The sequence below is a fragment of the Staurois parvus genome, unplaced genomic scaffold (genome assembly GCF_062004578.1).
Source record: "Staurois parvus isolate SC_StPar_1 unplaced genomic scaffold, SC_StPar_1.0 ptg000303l, whole genome shotgun sequence".
Lineage (NCBI taxonomy): Eukaryota > Metazoa > Chordata > Amphibia > Anura > Ranidae > Staurois > Staurois parvus.
Window position 1 is genome coordinate 5,472,345 of NW_028318099.1, and position 18,799 is coordinate 5,491,143.

Sequence of the window (18,799 nt, forward strand, 5' to 3'; positions counted from 1 at the left end):
GCCAGCATCCCCTTTAACAGCAACTTATTCTCTATCAGTAAAGAACATGAACGCCTTGATCACAACGATCACACACAAAAACACAAAGGAAACAATGGAGACACATTACCTTTTTTCCTTTCTTTTTCCTGTGAGCGGGCTTAGAGGTTTTCTCCTTGGGTTCCTCACTCATTTTATTGATGTGATGTAGCGAAAGGGACCGCTGATTCTATATATTCCAACATCCAAAGCCAACGTGTGGATTCAAAACACAGAAACCAAAATTCCTGCTCCCGATGTGTCACAGACAAGTACTGCTTGCAAGCTGACAGCTCGAGAGTCTTAATTCCAGCTGCACAGACAGAGATTGCCCATGCTCACCGCCTGTGCTTAAAGGGAAGAAAAAAACTGGGAGTTTCCCTGACACAAAAGACTATTATTACTTTAAATAAATGAGGGTTAACCCAATCTGGCTTTAAGCACACTGTATTCCTGGAGTAGATGGGAATAAGACTTTTCTAACCAAGCTCTTACTACACTGCTTCCAGCCTTTAAATGGTATTGACGAGCACAGAACAGGAATGAGCTGCAGACTGCTGACAAGTCTCGGAAGCTTTGCTTGCTAGAAGATCTGCCCTCTTTCTTGTGGACGAGAAAAGTGAATGTATAATATTGCATGGATTGCCGTGAGAGGCTTGATACTGACACATGTGTTAAATGCATTAGGGCATGACAGAAAGGACCTACTCACGTTACCCTGGCTTTGAAGCCACTCCCAGGCTGGGTTTAACACTAGGGCATGCTAAAGAATTAGGTTGCATCAAACAGACTAGTTATTGCATCTCCTGCAAGTAGAGTCTCAGTAATGCAACAGTTGCTTTTGTATTCCATGTAGTTGAAGGCATTGCTTGTGCAGGTTTTGTGCAAGCAACAGTTTGTAGGATTAAAATCACCGAATGGGACAACACAACATGAAGCCTTGAAGAGGAGGCACTGAGAGCTGCACAAGCACCATTTTGATTCTGCGACAAACAGTATAATTTATACCAGCAGTCCACATCAGTGTGGCTTAATCTGATGTTCCTAGCAATTCTATATTTAGCAAACAGATAAATGTATATATATTGGAGAAATTTTACCCACCAAAGGATTTGTATTTCTTTTTATTCCAACTACACAAAACCAGCCTTAGCAGTAAAGTGCACATGGAAGGGCAATGCATTGCCCTTCCATGTGCACCTTACTGCTAAGGCAGGTTATAGGCTGGGACGGTTGCCATTTTTTGTGTAGTTGGCTAAGTTGGACGCAGGGATGCACTGGATGTTTTTGCTGTCATTTTGGTGTAGCTGGGTGTCACATGCGTGCCTGTGCCTTTAAAGAGGGATGGGCTCCTCCAGGCACACCTGCCCTTAACCTATCCATTGATACATGTGCTCCTACTATGGAGGCTTTGGAAATTTTAGTTAGGTCCACCGTATACAGAGGACCCTTGACGTGGGACTGTGGCTTACGCAGGTATTTGCAAACAAAACCCTCTGTTTTTAATGCAAACTGTTAGACAGGACCAAACTGTTTTTTTTTCACAAGCTGGCTGGTAAGTATTGCTGGGAAATCTTTTGTTTGTCTTGTGATGTTTCTTTTTATTCCGTCCTCAGATGTGAACAGACTCCCCATACAGCACAGCCAAGGGAACGACTTACAATGAGTGATACAGTAGCCGCCCCTCTCCACCCCCAGCCTGCTGACTGCACAGTGAAAGAGCAGCAGCAGACTAATGATGTCATCCTCCTGCTCACTCCTCCAATCTGCATGCTTCTTGTCAACACAGTCAAATACAGCACACATGATTGGATCCCAGTTCTGTCCCTCCCTCTCCCTGTCCAAGTGCTGCTTTTGCCCTTAACTATATATTACATTTCAACTAGTTTTTATTGTTACTCTGTATTGTTGCTACATACACTTTGTAAAATTGTTAAAGCAAACCTTGTAACCTTTGCTCATTTGTAAATAAAACATATTGAAAAAAGAAAAAATATGTAATCATCTTTTATAAGTAAAGCCAGCCATAGACAGTTCAAACCTGTCCCTGCTGAACTGGCCAAGATTTGAACAATGTATCAGTAGGCTGAATGTACCCAAGTTAATCAGTCGATCAACTTTGGTACAACCAGCCTGTCTGATTATACATGCGATTATTGCCAGCGGTCATTACAGCCATTATCAGTAATCACTGTGTTCTTCCAACAGGGTTGGGAGAATACAATGGCTCTGCGGGATGGATTCCCCCATCAACACTGACTGTGTTGATGGGGGAATCAAGTGATTTTCTTTCCTGCAACCCATGATTGCAGAAAAGAAAATCACTTCATCTATGGCCGGCTTAAGAAGCAAACAGCATTAACAAACAAATTTCTAGATTAGGCTTTAAAGTGGTAGTAAACTGCTCTGTTAGAAAGAAAAAACAAAATAACTTGTAAGGTAATGTTAAAATGTGTTAGTATGTATCGCATGAGTTAGTATATCATCCCTTCAGAGTGCATGTGCTGATGATGTCCCTAGCTGCAGAAACACTGAATATCTCCTAAACAGTGCACGTTTAGGAGATATTCCTTGTACCTACAGGTAACTTTATTACAAGCTTACTTGTAGATACAAGTGTCTATGTTGTGTGTACACCATTCTTAACCCCCTCTTTAAATCATCCTGTTTGGTACTAATAACTACTAGGGCACTTTAAAACATATTTAAACCCAAAAACACATATATTGCAGCTCACCAGTCCTTAAAGTGGATATAAATGCAAAAAGGTTTTCTTTTATCTCAATGTATTCTTTGCATCAAGGTAAAAAAAACCTTCCAATACCTGTCCCCCTCCCCCCCCTTCACAGAGCAGGTAAGTATAACTTCCTTTCTATTTTAAATAGCCTTTACAACCACTTTAAATGTGATGGCTTCCTTCCTTTTCAGGCCATATATATTTTCTGCAAGCAAATATAAATGCTTTTTGATTCTGACAAAAATCCAGTGTCCTTGTAACTTCCTGTGCACTGAATTGAATCTTAAACAGTGTTATCAGCTCTTACCAGATCTCTTCAGGGAATCACAGACCATCACCCCTTCTCACAATGGGAAAAGTAGAGGTATACTGTAGTCCTTTCCAAGGGTGACAACTCCTCTATAGATATAGTAGAGTAAATGTAGTCACCCTAAGACAGGAAGCATGTGCATGGCAGGATCAATCAGGGGTGTATTTATAAAACAATTGCATAGCTTTTATCCTTTGAAACTGCATGTAAATTTGTTCTGTGCTCATGGGGCAAAACTGAATGTTCTCAGGCTATATTCTCTGCAGATTGAAAGTGTCAATGGGGAAAATATAACATTATGGCCACTAGATGGCGCTGACTTTATAGGAAACAATTACGCTCCTCAGCTCCATCAAGTGGCTATAATGCAGTATTTTCCCAATTCACACGTTCGATCAGTGGAGAAATAAGCCTGAGAACATTCAGTTTTTTCCCATTCTATTAAAATGTATCTGAAGGGTCTCTGACAGGATTTTGTCTGCAACACAATACGTATATGTGCAACACAACATGGAAGACGTCTTATTTACAGCCACTTTTCGTATCAATTATATTTCTTAATCAATTTGTCACAGCTACAGCACCAGAATGTCGCACATAAGATCTACCTAAATTTGGAAATAGCATGAATACTGTTGTATGACTTTCATGAATTTGGCGCAGTACTTTCTGATACAGTCAGAAAGGTATTGCAAATGCTTTATTGAATCACCCCCATAATTTTTATTATGAAATACAGTACATTCTGCCTGAAAGACATCTGAAGCATGTAACCTTCTCAGTACTGTTTGTTCTTGTACATGACAAAGTATTTGAAAACCTCTACATATACCCAGTGATGTGACTGGTCTCAGATGATACACGGAGATGAAACAAATCCTCCTTACAGTCTTCATAAACACATTTTACACAGCATCTCTCAGCTCTGAAGAATGGGGGGGGGGCGGTGTGGAGATCTGAAGTCTCACACTACAGAGTTCAATGAGGAGAGCTCTGAGCCCTAATTGGAGTGTAGGGACACATCCCCTCCATCAAAGTACAAGGGAACATGCACAGCTGTGGCTGTCAATCACAGGTTGTGTGCCGAAGCTCTCCTCCCCCATCACCAATTATCTCTTGGAGTTGGGAAACACTGTCAGAAGTTAGATGTTATGGATAGAGGCTAGTACACAGTATAGAAGGATATGCTTTGTTTATATTTCATACCTCAGGTTTCCAACCACTTTAACCATTCCATGTATTGCCACTGGTTTTTTTATGTTCTTATATAATGTGAAAGTAAAAAAACTATGGTTTATAAAAAATATAAGCTAATGACTTCCATGAGAACAATACACCAAGAGCCCTTTGTTATGGTGTGCATAACTTTTGCCATATTTTGTTATGTTACAGCCTTAGTCCAAAATGGATTAAATTAATTTTTTCCCTCAACATTCTACAAACAATACCCCATAATGACAATATGAAAGAAGTTTGTTTTGAAATTTTTGCAATTTATTAAAAATAAAAAACAAAAAAAAACCCCACATGTACGTAAGTTTTCACAGCCTTTGCCATGACACTCAAAATTGAGCTCTGGTGCATCCTGTTCCCACTGATCATCCATGAGATGTTTCCACAACTTGATTGGAGTCCACCTGAGGGAAATTTAGTTGACTGGACATGATTAGGAAAGGCATAAACCTGTCTATAGAAGGTCCCATAGTTAACAGTGCATGTCAGAGCACAAACCAAGCCATGAAGTACAAGGAATTGTCCGTAGACCTCCAAGACAGGACTGTATCAAGGCACAGATCTGGGGAAGGGTACAGAAAAATTTCTGCAGCATTGAAGGTCCCAATAAGCACAGTGGCCTCCATCATGCGTAAATGGAAGAAGTTTGGAACCACCAAGAATCTTCCTAGAGCAGGCCGCCCGGCCAAAGTGAGCGATCAAGGGAGAAGGGCCTTAGGCAGGGAGGTAACCAAGCACCCGATGGTCACTCTAAAAGAGCTCCAGCATTTCTCTGTGGATAGAGAAGAACTTTCCAGAAGAACAACCATCTCTGCAGCACTCCACCAATCAGGCATGTATGGTAGCCCGCCTGGAGTTTGCCAAAAGGCACCTGAGGGACTCTCAGACCATGTAAAACAAAACTGTCAGGGCAGACAGAGAATGCCCAGGCGTACATCTATGTGCCAATGCCAATTACCTATCAGCCGTTGTCAGGGAAAACAGAGAATGCTCAGGTGCACATATATGCGCCAATGCCAATTACCTATCAGCTTTGCACATACACGCGCGCACACACCGGCATGCACACCTGCTACCAGACTGGTGCCAAGCGGGCTATTTAAACCACTGCTGCACTGGAAGGCCTTTCCTTCTGGTCCACCACGTTACATAGTCTGCTGTCTGTTGTACCCCGATCCTGTTGCCAACCTAACCTCTCTTGACTTCGCTTGAACTCTGCCTGCACTGACCCAGCTTACCCTTTGACTAAGCCTCTGCCTGTTCCCCTGCTATCTGCTTATGGTTGCTAACTTCTGGCCTGAACTTCGACTATCCGCTTGCCTGCTCCCTGTACCTCATCCACCTGATAGATCCCGACCCGGCTTGTCTGACTCTGCTTCTTCTCCAGCCTGTGCCTACCACTAGCTACCTTCTGTCTGCAGTTACCGAGGTCCTGCTAGAACCTACCAACTGCTGCTCTGGCTGACCTGCATCCTCTGCTCACCTGCATCCTGGTCATCCGGACTGCCCCCCTGTTGGCTGACATCGCAGACTTGCCAGGCACTCGTGCCATTCCTGGCTCTCGTGCCTTCTGCTTGCTTTATCAGAGGCTCCGAGCAGGAGGTGTAAGAGGACGCCCTCATCTCCACGTCAGGCTCCCCCACCAGGTACGTGACAAAAACCCTCTGGTCTGATGAAACAAAGATTTAACTCTTTGGCCTGAATGCCAAGCATTATGTCTGGTGGAAACCAGGCACCGCTCAACACCTGGCCAACACCATGCCTACAGTGAAGCATGGTGGTGGCAGCATCATGCTGTGGGGATGTTTTTCAGTGGCAGGAACTGGGAAACTAGTCAGGATCAAAGAAAAGATGAATGCAGCAATATACAAAGACATCCTTGATGAAAACCTGTTCCAGAGCGCTCTAGACCTTTAGACTGGGGCAACGGTTCATCTTTCAACAGGACAGCAATGCTAAGCACACAGCCCACGTAGCAAAGGAGTGGCTACTGGCCAACTCTGTGAATATCTTGGAGTGGCCCAGCCACAGCCCAGACTTGAACCCAATTGAACATCTCTGGAGAGATCTGAAAATGGCTATGCACCAACGCTACCCATCCAACCTGATGGAGCTTGAGAGGTACTGCAAAGAAGAATGGGAGAAATTGTCCAAAAATAGGTGTGCCAAGCTTGTAGCATCATACTCAAAACGACTTGAGGCTGTAATTGGTGCTAAAGAAGCTTCAACAAAGTATTGAGCAAAGGCTGTGAATACTTATGTACATGTTTTTTTTTTATGTTTAATAAATTGCAAAGATTTCAAAACTAACTTCTTTCACATTGTCATTTTGTAATATTGTTTGTGGAATGTTGAGGGAAAAAATGAATTTAATCCATTTTGGAATAAGGCTGTAACATAACAAAATGTGGCGAAAGTTAAACGCTGTGAATACTTTCTGGATGCACTGTATATATACTGCTCTCCCAAGTCTCTTATTATTTGATTACTGCTAACTCTAACCAAGTAAATCCTGACCTTAAGAAAAGCATAGAATGTTAAAATGAAAAACAATTAATTCAATGAAGTCATTAAATATCAAAATTTGCAAGAGGTGAGAGAGGTCTAGTACTTGTGTGACAGGATTGTCCTGGTTTTCCATTTCAATTTAATGGGAGCCTCAACCAGGCAGAAGATATCTAAATAGGAAATCCTAATGCTCTGGCATTATAATGGTATGAATAGGCTGGCAGAGGCTACACTGACTGCAGTCAGTGACAGAGAATTTCTGCCAGTTATACATAATTAATTGTTCATCTGTGCTTACCATGGGACAAAAAGCTTTCTGAGTTTCTCCACACTTTGCTCATATAATTTATCAAGGCTTTTTAATATTCTTCTCTCACAGCCTAACATCATCTCCTATTATCTCAGGGCATGGCTACTGCATTTGGCTTTATTCATTCATATCCTCTTGTCCAATGTGATGTCTGAAAGCAATGGTGCTCTTCATACCACTGTGCATACCAATAGAATCACCAGTACAAAACTTCTTAAAGACTTTTCCTGGCGTTATATATGAGCAAATTAAGTCACAGCTCATTCAGTACACTAACATAAATAACAGTCCTTGTCTGAAAGTCATGGCAAAGTTAATTTAAGGTTGTGAGGCTAAAGAAGAAGTAGAAAAAGAGCGTGCAAGCAGTCTTTCTGTCTTGTAACTGGAGCTTTCGGATTTTGTAGGACTGCGTTAAAATACAGTCACACTGAATAGTCTTGGGGAGGGAGACACCACAATTCTTTACTGCTACTACTACTGATCAGCCTTTCTCAATATTTTTACCCATAGAGCCCCTAGAATAATTTTCAGGTCTTGTGAAACCCTCACTGGAACCAATTAATCTGGGGGCAGTGGGAAAAATTACACCTACATTGGTAGTCAGTAGGAAGAAAAAAAATCTTTGCAGTGGTAGTCATAGATATTTGGTGCCATGCTGCTGGCTTTGTCAAGTGGCATTGGCTCTAGAACTTTGCAGCTCCATAAATTTTATGGACAATCATCCACAGCTTAAGGAACTGGATGAGAGTGAGATTGACAGCACTACACAATATAAAAGAGACAGGCTGGCTCACAGTGTATATCAGGGGTCTCCAAAGCAAAGGGCAAGATTACTGTCCTTCAGGCTTTATGGGGTTCGGACTGTGCCCCAGTATTAGTGCCCCATCATTGGTTTTAATTGGAGGAATAGTTCCCCATTGCTGGTATCAGTGAGATGAAAGCTGTCCCACTGATGGTGCCAGTAGGGGGAATGGTGTTCCATCATTGGTGTCAATTGGTGAAATAGTGCCCAATAATTCATCTCAGTTGGTGGAATAGTGCCTCAAGGGTCAGATAAGGGCAAGCAAAGGGATACATCTGGTCCCTGGGCTGCAGTTTGGAGACCACTGGTGTATATTCTTCAACTTGTCAGATTGATATTAGCCTGATGGTGCAAATGCATTTTTCTGCTGCATACCAATGCAAATATTCCCATAGAGCAAAGTATTTGAGCAGCAAAAAAAGAAAAAAAAAAAAAGGAAGAAGAGCAACCAGTTTCACATAAAAAATACATCTAATTAATTATTCCCTATTATTATAGCTACAACTCACTGATCAGACCGAACATACTGTGAGCTGTAAAACAAATGCAGACTGTAGTTAATTGACTCACAAAGAGTCTCAATAAAAGTTGTGGGAGTGTCACACAATCCGACACCATTCCTGCTTAGGTTGCAAATTAGACAGCAGGTGGATTTCCATACTGATATTTCCATCCTTTGAAAAGGATGGTGACAGTTACAGTATTCAATCCAATGCCTAAATGTGTATATACTGTATATATATATATATATTTATATATTGAACTGCATTATTGCTGTATTGTTTTCCGTTATATTGTAAAGTGTTGAGTAAACTGTTGGCGCTATATAACTCCTGTATAATAATAATAATATATATATGCACAGTATATTTACAGTATAAATGAATTATTGGCATGAAAAACCAATAAACATGAAAAATATGACAATCAAGCAACCAGATTTAGGATAACTGTTACAGCCATACCACAAGATGAATACTTTGAAAATATGTTACATCTTACAAGTTAAAGCAGACTTGCAGTGAAATGCCAGGTCCACTTACACTGTCCAGGCCCCCTCCCCCTTCACAAATCATCTAGCACTAGTAGGTGTAAAATGCGCTTACGCAAAAAAAAAAAAACAGGATGCATACATCTCTCATCCCCAACTTCCACCCACAGCACCTAGGTGAGGATAACATCACACTCCTTCTGGCTAGTTGCTAGGGGAATGAATACAGAGCTGCTGAAATCTCATGAAAAGATGCAATGGGTGGAAAGGTCTTGCACAATTTTGCCTGCTCTGCATTCCTCAGGACTCTTCTTAGAAGGATGCAGACATCATAACCAGTGATGTAGAAAATGGAGGTAAGGTAGGTTTAATTCTACATTTTAGACCTAATAAGAATGGGCAATTTGTAAAGGGTGAGGGAGCTCGGGAAGTTTGAGCAGACCTAGCATTTTACTGCAAGGTCTGTTTTAAAACGTTTGAATAACACGCTACACACAGTACTTACATTGAGACCATACATATGGTGGAAAATGGACCAAAAAATCTCCAGACTTTAAAGACATCTAAGCTTCAATGTATTCAGCAAGAGAGTGCTTCATAAAACCAGATGGTGTCCTTAATTAGTCTCACTGTACCATGTGTACTAACAAAAAGGTTGCTGACTTCAGACGGTTCTTTCAAATGCAATGATAAAGTTTTCTTATGACATTCTTTAAATTAAAGATACTTAAAGACATGCAAACAACCCAAAAAGGTGTTTAGGTATAGTGCAAGCCAGCATAAATTAGTTGAAATCGTTCAGCCTACTAGAAAATTATTTTTCCAGGCGTGAAAATATGATAATTGACTTTTCCTCACTGCATGCATTTTTAGACAAGATCTATCATCAGTATATATGAATTTTGATATATATTTGTAATATTAATTTGAATATTGCTTATATGTTTTGCTGTTTACACGCTGTTTCGTATTATAAAGATGGCAATTTTTATATAGAGTACAATAAGTTCCCTTATTACGAAAGTTCAAATTGCAAACATTCAAACGTGTGTTCACATGTCCAATCATGTAAAGCTGGGAATACACCAGAGTTTCTCAACCAGTGTTCCTCTAGAGGTTGTCAGGGGTTCCTTGAGCAATGAGCAATTTTTGCCTCTCAGGTAAGTTCCCACTAACACCATTGATCTTTTTAGCAATCTGTATTCTTCCTAATAACCAGAAGTGTAAGGAGCATTCTTACCTTTAACTATAACACTAATGTATCATGAATTGTAGATATAGTAATTTTAGCAGGGGGTTCCTTGAGACCGGAAAGTTATGTCAAGGGCTCCTCTGTGTTGAAAAGGTTGAGAAAGGCTGGTATACACAGTCAGTTTTTGTCTCGTTAAAAAAAAAAAAACCTGACAGATCGCCCAACCAAGCATTGTTGTTGCATGTTTTGACAGGGGAACTCCCCCCACACCAGAACACATTGATCAGAGCTCGCAGCCATTGTCTGCAAGCGCTAACTTTGGTGGACTTATGAACAACTTGGACTTAAAAACACAGTCCCAGAACAAAACTCGTTCATAAGTAGGGGATTTACTCTAGCAAGTCAGTCAAAATCATTACAGAACAAATTTTATATTGAGAAAGTGCTGTTTTCAGCCAGCCAAAGCAGACTCATAGGCTTGAGCTGAACTAACACGAGCACAAATTTAAAGCACCCCCAACCAACCCATCTTTTACCCATTCACAAATTAAATTAAATTAAAAAATCTGTTTTTTATTTTCCACTATCACATGACCATCTGTGATACCTCTTTCATCAGTGAATACAGACTATCCACTGCTATTGTCTGAGTCTGTCAACCCTTGTTGTGATGTCACCATTCCACCACTGGAGTCTTCAGGTGCCCTTTTTTACTCTCTTGAGTAAACCATCACATGACTCTCTGTGGTACATCTTCCAGGACTGAAAACCAATTATTCACTACTGCTGTACTGTCCATGTCCCCCCCTCCCCCCCATTGTGATGTCGCCATTCCCCCACTGAAGTCTTCAGAACCCTGTGAGAATCAAACCAATGGAACCAATAGCAAGTGTTTCATAGAACAAGCAAATGACATAAAAGAACTCTCGGATTCTGCAGTCCAAAAAGGGAAAGATTCAGTGCCTTGCAAATCACATGACCATGGATTTAGGTAAGTGTTTGGGACAGTAAAATATTTTTTTTAAATTATTGGGAATGTGGTGCAAAACATGAACAAAGAGAATTCCTGTATGCCATAACTTAATGAAGAATTCAGCCTGCTATCCAGAGATGCAATAATCCATTATTATATTTATCTGGCTATTAGCTAGAGAGGGTTATGGAGGACAAGACCAGAAAAACTATTTTGGTGGAGGTTGGGGGGAAGGCTCCCCAGGCCTTCACTGGCAGGACAACAACCATAGATTGACCCTATTTATCAATAGTAGCAAAATGCTCACTAGGATTAGCTCTTGGTTGTAATTTATAGAATTTATAGAATAGTCACATTTTGCACTTTTCATTGTACTGAAGAATGACCCACTTTAGCATATGTCCATCCAAAATGAATACATAAAATTAGGTGGGCTCTTGCCAAAAGGTGTACAACAATAATCCTTTCCAGCAATGCCTAAGACTCCAGTCCAAGTATGTGGTCTGAAAAAAACTGCATTGGGGGGAATTTTCAGAAACCCCCAGGTACCTGTTGACCATCTGAGGGAACTGGGTATAGGGATCACAGCAAAGAAAGATGATTTATAAATCTGCCATTTTTGGTAGCTTGAAACAGACCAGACCACACTGTAAATAAAATTGTTAGGCTCCATCATAGCTAAGCAGCACGATCCTTTTTGACAAGTGTAAGCTACCAGCTAATGGCAAAGCTATTACATTCTAATAAGAATTCATTTTCTAGTTGCTGTGAATTTATGGTGCATTTGTTCATTGCCATGACAACATTGCTTAGCCTTGCTCACTTGTTGGACACTATGCAACCATTTCCATGAGAAATCCTTGATTTGCACTCTTGAAGGAGAACTAATTATGAAGTCCAGCACCTCACATGTGTCCTCTCCATCATGGGTGCCCAAAGGTAAACTTACCTAAATTGCCTCATGCCTCTCTACTACCAGCACTGCCTCATGTCTGTTGTACAAAGTGGGGTTGATTTACTAAAACTGGAGAATACAAAATCTGGTGCCATTCTGCACAGAAACCAATTACCTTCCAGTTTTTTGTCAAAGCTTAATTGAACAAGCTGACGTTAGAGGCTAATTGGCTACCATGTACAGCTGTACCAGATTTTGCCCTCTCCAGCTTTAGTAAATCAACCCAAATGCCTCCCAACATTACACTACACACAATTCCTCACAACACTTTGTTACACACAGTGCCTTATAGCACTCCCTTAGCCCTGGTTCACAATGATGCAGTGCGGAATTCACAGCATTTTCAGTGTGAATTCCGCCCCGCATTAGAATCGTACCCCGTTCATGCGAACCGCTAAGGGTGTGTATGTTAAGTTAACAACACCCTGAAAGTGGTCCGCAAAATGCGGTGCGATCTGCAGAATCGGATCACATAGGTGTGAATACCCATGCGATCTGATTCTAGTGCGGACCAAAAAAAGAGTCCTGCACATTTTTCTGGTGCAGGTGCAATGCGATTAGAGCCATACAAAATGTATAGGTCCAATAACACCGCACACAAATTGCATGTGATTTGCACCGGAATGCGGTGCGGTTCCTGTGTGAATCACATGCAATTTACCGCACAGCATATATGTGAACCCAGGCTTACACACAATACTTCACAACACTCTGTTACACACAAAGTAAAATTTACTTAAACTGAAGAATGCAAAATCTGGTGCAGTTGTACATGGTAGCCAATCAGCTTCTAACTTAAGCTCGATCAATTTAGCTTTGGCAATAAAACCTGGAAGCTGATTGGATTCTATGCAGATCTGCACCAGATTTTACACTCTCCAGTTTTAGTAAATACCCCCAATGCCTCACAACATTTTGTTACACACAATGAGGTTGATTTACTGGAGAGTGCAAAATCAGTGCCAAATCAGTGCAGGTTATCGGTGCCCATCAGTGCAGGTTATCAGTGCTGCCTTATCAGTCCCCAACAGTGCAGCTTATCAGTGCAGCCTCATCAGCTCACATCAGTGAAGAAGAAACAATTACTCATTTGCAAAATTTTATAACAGAAGAAAATAATTTTTCTTTCAAAATGTTCACTTTTTTTGTTTGTTTAGCCAAGAAATTAAAAACCCTGTGGTGATTAAATACCACCAAAAGAAAGTTCTATCTCTCTCAAAAAATTATAGAAATTTGAATTGGGTACAGTTTTGCATGACCACGCAATTGTCATTTAAAATGTGACAGCGCTAAAAGCTTACCTGGGCAGGAAGGGGGTGAAAGTGCCTGGTATTGAAGTGGTTGGAGTTCTATGGTCACAGCATACACTTTTTTTATTTTATCATCAGCATTAGCGATGCACCAATACCAAGTACTCATACTTGTGAAAATTCTCCCAATACCAGAAACCAATACTTTGCAGTGTGATTTGCATCCATACAAAATGAATGGGCGCAAATCGCACTGCAAAGAATAACATGCAATTTGAACAGGAATGCAGTGTGATTTCTGTCCAAATTGCATGCAACGTCACGGTGCTGACCAACCAGAAGCCATCTAGCCCGTACTGTCATCCCTGCAAGGAGAGGAGAGAAAGCCGCAGGGATTTCAAATCCACAGATCTTCTGTGGATGTAGGCTGCCTCAAATCCTTTTGTCTCTTCATGTAATCCCAGACAGACTTGATGATGTTGAGATCAGGGCTCTGTGGGGGCCACACCATCACTTCCAGGACACCTTGCTCTTCCTGACACTTAAAATAGTTGTCGTTGTCCAGCTGCAGAATATATTTGGGGCTAATCACACGCCTCCCTGATGGTATTGAATGATGCATATTTATCTGCATGTATCTCTCAGCATTGAGGACACCATTGATCCTGCCAAAATCTCCAACTCTATTTGCAGAAAGGCAACCCCAAACTTGCAAGGAACCTCCACCATGCTTCACTGTTGCCAGCAGAAACTCATTATTGTACCGCTCTCTAGCCCTTCACAAACAAACTACCTTTTGCTACAGCAAAATATTTCAAATTTTGATTTATCACTCCTGAGCACATTGTAATGGTAACTAGTACGGAGCCCTCACAAAGCTGTGTGAAAAGGGAAGGACGCCATGTTGTTCAGATTTCAGTCTTGACAGTTTGTAACACAAGTTGGTGAATAGCAGCAGTGGTTCCCTTCTCTTCATCCTTCCTGGAAGCCTCTGGTGTAATGCACAACTGTTAACTGATGCCAGAGCCTTCTTATCAGACCAAGACACATACAAGCCCTCTCAAGCCTCTTAGCCTAATCCACCATTCCAGTCTAAAAACCCTAATAGAACTGTCACCCTCGCAAGCTTGAGCAATCTGGAGAACTAACAGACACTGGGTCATAAATACCATAGCGGAAGTCTGTGTAATACACATTTCTGATTGGCTGAGCATCAGCCAAGACTCTAAAACTTCAGCATGTTTCATAACTTCTGAAATTATGACAGTATGGCCAAAATAAAGTCATTTTCACCTTCATCAGTTATTGGGTAGCATTGTGAACCCCAAACCCCTATGCTAGGAGCAGGGGCGGACTGACCATTTGGAAACTTGGGCACTGCCCGAGGGCCAGGGTCAGTAGGGGGCCCCATGCGATGTCCCTGGTACCTTTTTCATAGGCTTTTTTGAGTTTGGGCAAGGACACAGGGGCCCCATGATCCCCTATTGCCCGGGGGCCCCTTGAGTTGTCAGTCCGCCCCTGGCTGGGAGGTATCAGAGTGGAGTAGGTCTCCACACCCCTCCAATGAGAAATAGATCCTTGAGACCTGTCATATCTACATCCATTTTGTAGAACATTTTACGCTGGACAATACTCTGCATGGTAGCACACTGTAAATGGTAGCAGAAATATGAATACTTATAAGAACTGTATTTGGGACATGGTCATAAATCCACCCCTTAAACTGGATAATTGGTCGGATGGTCTCTGTCAACACCTCCCCTTGATGTCAAATAAAAAAGAGATTGCAAGCAGATTTGACAGTTCTCAGTTTAACACCAACCAAGGAACATTTAACCGGACATAAGAGAGCCACTGAACCATTTTTGGCTGATCAATTGGACTCTGCTAAAACCAAAGGACTTTACAAGTATTCTTCATTTTCAACTCCTTCTTAATTCTTTTATATATAAAAATGCAGCGCTGTAAATGATCAAATCATGCAAATCAACACAATAATAGTCCTGAAAAGGTGCTCAATAATTCCCAGTGCCAATGGAAAGAATGCAAACTAACCAGAAACGCATTTAAAATACGCATGTGTGTAAGAAATCCTGGATATTCCCCTCTCTCCCTCTGGTCAGAAAATGGATATGTGCTGAAATGGATGACGACGACGCCCTCTTGTAGGAAAACGAAATCCTGCAGGTTAGGAAGCTCCCAGGATAGGATATTCCTCTTCAATGGAACCAGGGCTGGGATTGAAATCACTCTGTGGCTGTGAAGTTGGGAGAAAGGCCCCTCACATAGAACACAGAGAGATACTCATAGTGTAGTATATTACTTCAATTTATTTAAAAAAAAACAAGTAAAACATATAATCAGGTGGCAAGTGAAAGTGGCCCACTGACCCTCTTAAAATTATTGGTGGCCGCCGGGCCTCCACATAGCACCGGCGGCGTAGTGTCAACGACGTCCACAGGCTCCCTCTGACGCATTTCGTGCGCACGCACTTCTTCTGAGGTAGAGCAAGGACCATCATGACAGCAGCGCCGTTTAATTTATATAGTATCTGGCCCATGTGCATTACGGTGGCCATTTTGTCGTAGCCCATGTGTCTGCGATTGTGAAGTGCACATGTGTGGCGCCATTTTACCAGGGGCAAATTGCAATCAACATTATAATGATAGGCAATGGCAAATCTCCTGCAGTATATTGAAATGCTCACCTGAAATCGGGTATATCAAGCTACAGCATATAGTGCTGTAAACGTGATTAATCTACGAAATGTCTGGACATAATCCCTGTTTATGTTGCTCAAGAGAGGGGAATTGAGCAACTTAATATGCACATCCATAGACAAGGGTATTTTAAAAATGCAGGTACCATCCGCATCAAAACGTATGTCACAAATGTCCGCAGTCAAGCCACTGCTTAACATAAAATAAACGCAATATCAATTAAAATCCGAATTTCGTATTAAAAATATATACAAGTCGTTTATTAGTGAAAATTATATAAAAAACTCCTTTATATATAAAAAAGATTTATCGTACTAAAATTATAAAACATATTTATTCAAAAACGCATGAAAAAAATGCATGAAAAATTGCATGAGATAAACATATAAAAACAGGGGAAAGTAGCCACCTGGTAAATTGGCAAACATGATCAACATCCTTCAATATTGTGTGTACTAAAGGTGGGGTGATCAATCTTTAAAATAAAACATGATCATGATAAACTATATCTATACATAATCAATAATATAAAATTATATATGAATGAAAACTTTTTTCACACCTCCTAATATATACTGGGGTGTGGGTCCCATCAACAAGTATCAAATTTAATTTTCATATATGCTTACATAGGCAAGAATCACCATACGCTTATCAAAATCACATAATAAAGGGTCAAAAAAGGTATCAAAGATAAAATAATATCATAAATAAAAACACTATACCATAGAAGGAATTCAGCTATTATCAATAAAGCAGTTCACATCCAGTTCGATATTAAGCCCAACTGGATGGAACGTATCTAATTCATATATATACTTGGTCTCAAGTTGAGAGACAGCCCTGGTTTTGTATGTTCCTCGCCAGTGTGGGGTGACAATATCGATGCCCGTAAATTTTAAGCTGACCAGAGGGAGAGAGGGGAATCTCCAGGATTTCTTACACACATGCGTATTTTAAATGCGTTTCTGGTTAGTTTGCATTCTTTCCATTGGCACTGGGAATTATTGAGCACCTTTTCAGGACTATTATTGTGTTGATTTGCATGATTTGATCATTTACAGCGCTGCATTTTTATATATATATGTTTTACTGAGGATTTTTACATGCGTTTATCCTGGATGTTCAGCTGCTGTTTCTTTGAGAGCGCTCACTGTGTGTCCTTTACCTATACTTCTTAATTCTTTGTTGCTTTAGTCTCTCTTTATTTCTTTGTAACCCCTTTTTTTCTGTAAATATTTTATTTGCACCAGTTTGAACTTTTCATTATTAAACCATATTTTGAAATATGTTGAAAATGTCCCTAAGGCATTTAATGCAAACTAAAGAATCCCTGTCTCTTGAAGAGTGCTACTGTATATGACAAATCTCTGAATATACCTGTCTGTGATGACAGTGTGTGTACAGATGTTTATTTTTCTAATTTGTTGTTGCTAATATTGTGAGTTTCCGCCTTCTCAGTCAAAAGGTAGTGGTGGTAGCTTAAAGAGTTAATGGCTTAATTAACTTAACCCAGTAACAATCGCTCTTAGACTTCTGGCACCTAGATTGTGGTCCAGTGAGCTGGAAAATCTTTGTGCAGGGTAAAGCTGAGACTTCCATTGTTACGTAAGTGACAGTGTGGTGTGATATCGTCTGGTCCTTTGTCACTAGTTGGTGAGAAGCGCAAGGGTCGGGCACTGCGTTCTTCGCACACATGCTCCCATTTTTCTATGTTTTTGTGCATAGCTGAGTCACTTAGCCTTGTTTCCACATCCTATGCATGAAAACATAGGAACTGGGGTGCAGAAAAATGACAGCAGGTGCTCAGGACTGATGAGTTTTGAAATATTTGGCTGTAGCAAAAATCAGTTTGTGAAGGGCTGGAGAGTGGTACAATATTGAGTGTCTGCAGGGAACAGTGAAGCATGGTGGAGGTTCCTTGAAAGTCTGGGGCTGCATTTCTGCAAATGGAGTTGGAGATTTGGTAGGGATCAATGATGTCCTCAGTGCTGAAAAATACAGATAGATACTTAATTATCATGCCATACCATAAGGGAATGTGATTGGGCCCAAATTTATTCTGCAGCAGGAAAACGACCCCAAACATGCAGCAAATGTCATTTAGAACTAACTTCAGTGTAAAAAAGAACAAGGGGTCCTGGAAGTGATGGTCTGGCCCCCACAGAGCCCTGATCTCAACAGCATTGAGTCTGCCTGGGATTCCATGAAGAGACAGAAGGATTTGAGGCAGTCTACATCCACAGAAGATCTGTGGTTAGTTCTTCAAAATGTTTGGAACAACCTACCTACTGCGTTCTTTCAAAAACTGTGTGCAAGTGTACCTAGAGGAACTGAAGAATTGATGCTGTTATGAAGGCAAAGTATGGTCACACCAAATATTGATTTGATATGGATTTCTCTTCTGGTCATTTACTTTACATTTTGTTTGTTAGAGAATCTGTACATAGCCCTACTGAACAGTCAGTCCACAGTCCACATGTGTTTATCTGCTGCTTCTCTGGAAACAGGAAATTTATTATAGAGAAAAGACATAGAGTTTAACTATAGATGCACAAACTTATAACCAATGCCATCTACTGGTTGAAGAATATATCTCTACTGAACAATGACATTGATGTAGTTGTACAAAAATACATGAATATTGTATTCCAACATTGATAAAAAAAAACTAAGAACACTTCTATTTCTGAAAGCATTCCTAATTTACAGCATTTTTTCACACCTGGCTAAGACTTTTGCACAGTACTGTATATAGTTTATATCTGGAGAATAAGAATATTGTTTAGTGTCACTTTCC

General features: G+C 40.7%; 1 protein-coding gene across 2 annotated transcripts in view; it reads right to left on the reverse strand.

Moving 5' to 3' along the window:
- ANK3 (ankyrin 3) overlaps positions 1-18,799 on the reverse strand; it is an 818,082-nt gene that overhangs the window by 598,500 nt on the left and 200,783 nt on the right. The window contains exon 1 of one of the 2 annotated variants that reach the window (XM_089683174.1): positions 110-674. The exons of the other annotated variant lie outside the window; for it this stretch is intronic. Within the exon in view, the coding sequence (XP_089539300.1) occupies positions 110-172 (63 nt within the window). The 5' untranslated portion in view covers positions 173-674. Of the gene's footprint in view, positions 1-109; positions 675-18,799 lie in introns of those variants that run through there. 2 annotated transcript variants of the gene reach the window in all.